At 44.8% G+C, this 2,893-nt stretch overlaps 1 protein-coding gene across 1 annotated transcript; it reads left to right on the top strand.

The window, feature by feature from the left end:
- Positions 1-1,008: 1,008 nt before the first annotated feature.
- LOC149140394 (uncharacterized) lies at positions 1,009-2,454 on the top strand. The gene has a single exon (XM_089450970.1). It carries the CDS (start codon positions 1,009-1,011, stop codon positions 2,452-2,454), a length of 1,446 nt encoding a protein of 481 aa, XP_089307096.1.
- The last annotated feature ends 439 nt before the right edge of the window (positions 2,455-2,893 follow it).

The following is a 2,893-nucleotide window of genomic DNA, read 5'->3' as shown; positions in this document are numbered from 1 at the left end:
TACCTCTTACTTTCTAGGGCGAGGGTATTTTCTTTTCGAATTTACCTCCAAAGAAGACAAAGATCTGATCTTTCGAAATGGACCGTATTCCATGGGTCCTCAGGGTCTCTACCTGAACAAATGGACCCCGAGTTTTGACCCGGCAGTAGATGTTTCCAAGGCTATTCCGGTATGGGTTTGTCTCCCAAATTTGCTGGTTCACTGTTGGAACTGGGACTCCTTGAAACACATTGGCAACTCCCTCGGGAAATTCATAGATCAGGCAAGCAACAAGGATCAATACGATTGTGCCAGGATCTGTGTGGAGGTAGATCTAGAGGAGGGTTTACCAGAGGCAATCAAAATCAAAGTCGGCAGCTGGTCCCATGTGCAGATCTTGGATTATGAATAGCTGCCATTCAAATGCAGGAAATGTCACGTGTATGGGCACTTCGCTAGAAACTGCCCGACTAATCCAGAGCCAGAGAAAGGAAATGAAGAGGGCTGGAATCAAGTTAGGTGAGCTAGAGCCAACCACAAGGGGCAGAAACAGGGTGGACCATCCGGCAAAGGTAATCTTCAGGTTAATGCCCAGAGGCCCCCTACCAAAAAGGCGCAAGAAAACAAATTTGACCTTCTAAGCCAACTGACAGAAGACACTCCAGAGGTAGAGATCCAAAAGCCAGAATCCTCAAGAAAAAGCACACCTCCAGCTTCCCCCAAAGAAGTTTAAAACCCCAAAGGCATGGCCCCAGAGGATGAGGAAGAAGAGCTAGAAATCGAGGAGTTAGAAGAAGAAGGAGAAATAGGAGAGTCCCAAACCTCGGTAAGAAGATCTGCAAGAGGCCACAAAACAGATAAAGAAAAAAGAGAGCAGTAGACCTACAAAGATAAGCTATAGGGCAACCAACCAACTCTGGAAAAACTTCTAGCCTCAAAGCCCAAAATGTTGAAAAATCAGCCCCAAGGCTCGAAGGGAGCCCATCAGAAACATAAATAATGAAGGACATCTCCTGGAATTGCAGAGGTATGGGGAGCAAAGTCAAGGAAGAAGCCATAAGAAATCTAATAAGAACAGAAGCCGCATACATACTTCTCATCCAGGAGACCAAGCTAGAAGACAAATTCTTCCTGCAAACAAGCAAAACTTTGTGGCCTAAAAGTGAAGCAAGAGCAATTTCAGCCAGGGGTGCCTCAGGAGGGATTGGTACACTATGGAACTCCAATAAATATGCCCTCATCTTTGAAGCGAGCAACACTCATTGGTTGCTGCTAAAAATGCAGAATCTCGACACAAAGGAAATTTTCAGTCTTTTCAATGTATATTCTCCAGTCAATATCCAGGAGAAAAAGGATTGCTGGGATACTATAAAAAGACAGGCAGATCTGACAAATCTGGAAAATACAATCATTGCTGGAGATCTCAATCTCACACTCCACTCGACTGAGAAGAGGGGAGGAAGTACAGTCCGAGATCCAGCAAGAGAATGGGCGGAGGACCTGTTGCAAGATTGGGACATGCTGGACATCAAGCCCTCAACAGGTAAGTTCTCATGGTCTAACAAAAGAGTAGGCCCTGGACATATTGCTGCCAGGCTAGATAGATTTTTTATTCAAAGTTCTTTCCTGTTACTTGGTTTAGAACCTAGAATGCACATTCTTCCTAGCAGCATCTCGGATCATAAGCCGGTAAAGCTAGAGCTACTTGCCCACCTAGATCTGGGCCCCATCCCCTTTCGATTCAGTCCCCTTTGGGTAAAGGAGCCCCTTTTCATGCAAACAGTCAAAGATTGTTGGAGTCAGCCTGTTAAAGGCTCACCCTTCTTCATTTGGGAGGAAAAGCTCAGAAGGGTGAAAGGAGTCCTGAAACGTTGGGAAAAAACCCTTTCCAATCCTGCAACAGAAAGGAAAGTCATCAAATCCACTCTTGCCTCTCACCAAACCCGCATGGAGAGCGCCACAATCACAGAGGAGATGATAGACCAAGAAACTCAGCTGCAACAGAGCTATCATAAGGCCTGCTTAGCCGAAGAAGAATACTGGAGATTAAAATCACGAAATCTGTGGCTTAAAGCAGGGGACAGGAATACGGGATTTTTTCATAAGCAAGCCCAGGCTAGGAAATGCTTTAACACTATTTCTGAGATCAAGGAAGACAATGATACGCACAAGGAATTCGCAGACATCAAGAAAGCAGCCTTCATTCATTTCCAAAAATTGTACAGTGATGAGCAGGAGTCGCTCCAGCACCAAGAGCTGCTAGACATCATCCCTCAAGCAGTCTCTCCTCGTATGAACAGGATTCTAGAGGCCAAAATCACTAAAGAGGAAGTTAAAAATCCCTCTTTGACATGGATCCGGACAAGGCCCCGGGGCCAGATGGCTTCTCTGCCAGGTTTCTTCAAGTCTGCTGGCCAATTGTTGAGAAGGACCTCCTCAAAATGGTTCAAAAGTTTCAAAATTCTCAGAAAATAGGAGGCAGCACAAACTAGCTCTCATACCAAAGGAAAAATGTGCCAACAACTTCAACAGATTTTGCCCGATTTCATTATGCAACACTGGGTACAAATTAATTACGAAGGTCATTGCAAACAGGCTGAAGCCCATCCTGCCAAGAATTATTCCGGAAAATCAAGGAGGCTTCATCTAGGGAAGGCAAATCGTGGACAACTTCACTCTCGTTCAAGAGGCAATACATTCAAGTCTTTTCTGAAAGGAACAAGGTATGGTGATCAAACTCGATTTAGCAAATGCCTATGATCGAGTTAATCATAGATTTCTTTTAAAAGTCATGTGTAAATTTGGTCTTGGAGCAAATTTCATAAAGTGGGTCCGGGCATGTATCTCAGAGCCTTGGATTGCCCCCCTTATAAACGGAAGAGCCACTGAATTTTTCAAAGCCTCGAGAGGCCTC

The sequence above is a fragment of the Pinus tabuliformis genome, chromosome X (assembly GCF_031772625.1).
Source record: "Pinus tabuliformis cultivar Carrire ecotype Pingquan chromosome X, CPIR1, whole genome shotgun sequence".
NCBI classification, from domain to species: Eukaryota; Viridiplantae; Streptophyta; class Pinopsida; order Pinales; family Pinaceae; genus Pinus; species Pinus tabuliformis.
The sequence above is the reverse complement of the archived record's forward strand: the minus strand, read 5'-3'. Positions and strand labels throughout refer to the sequence as shown.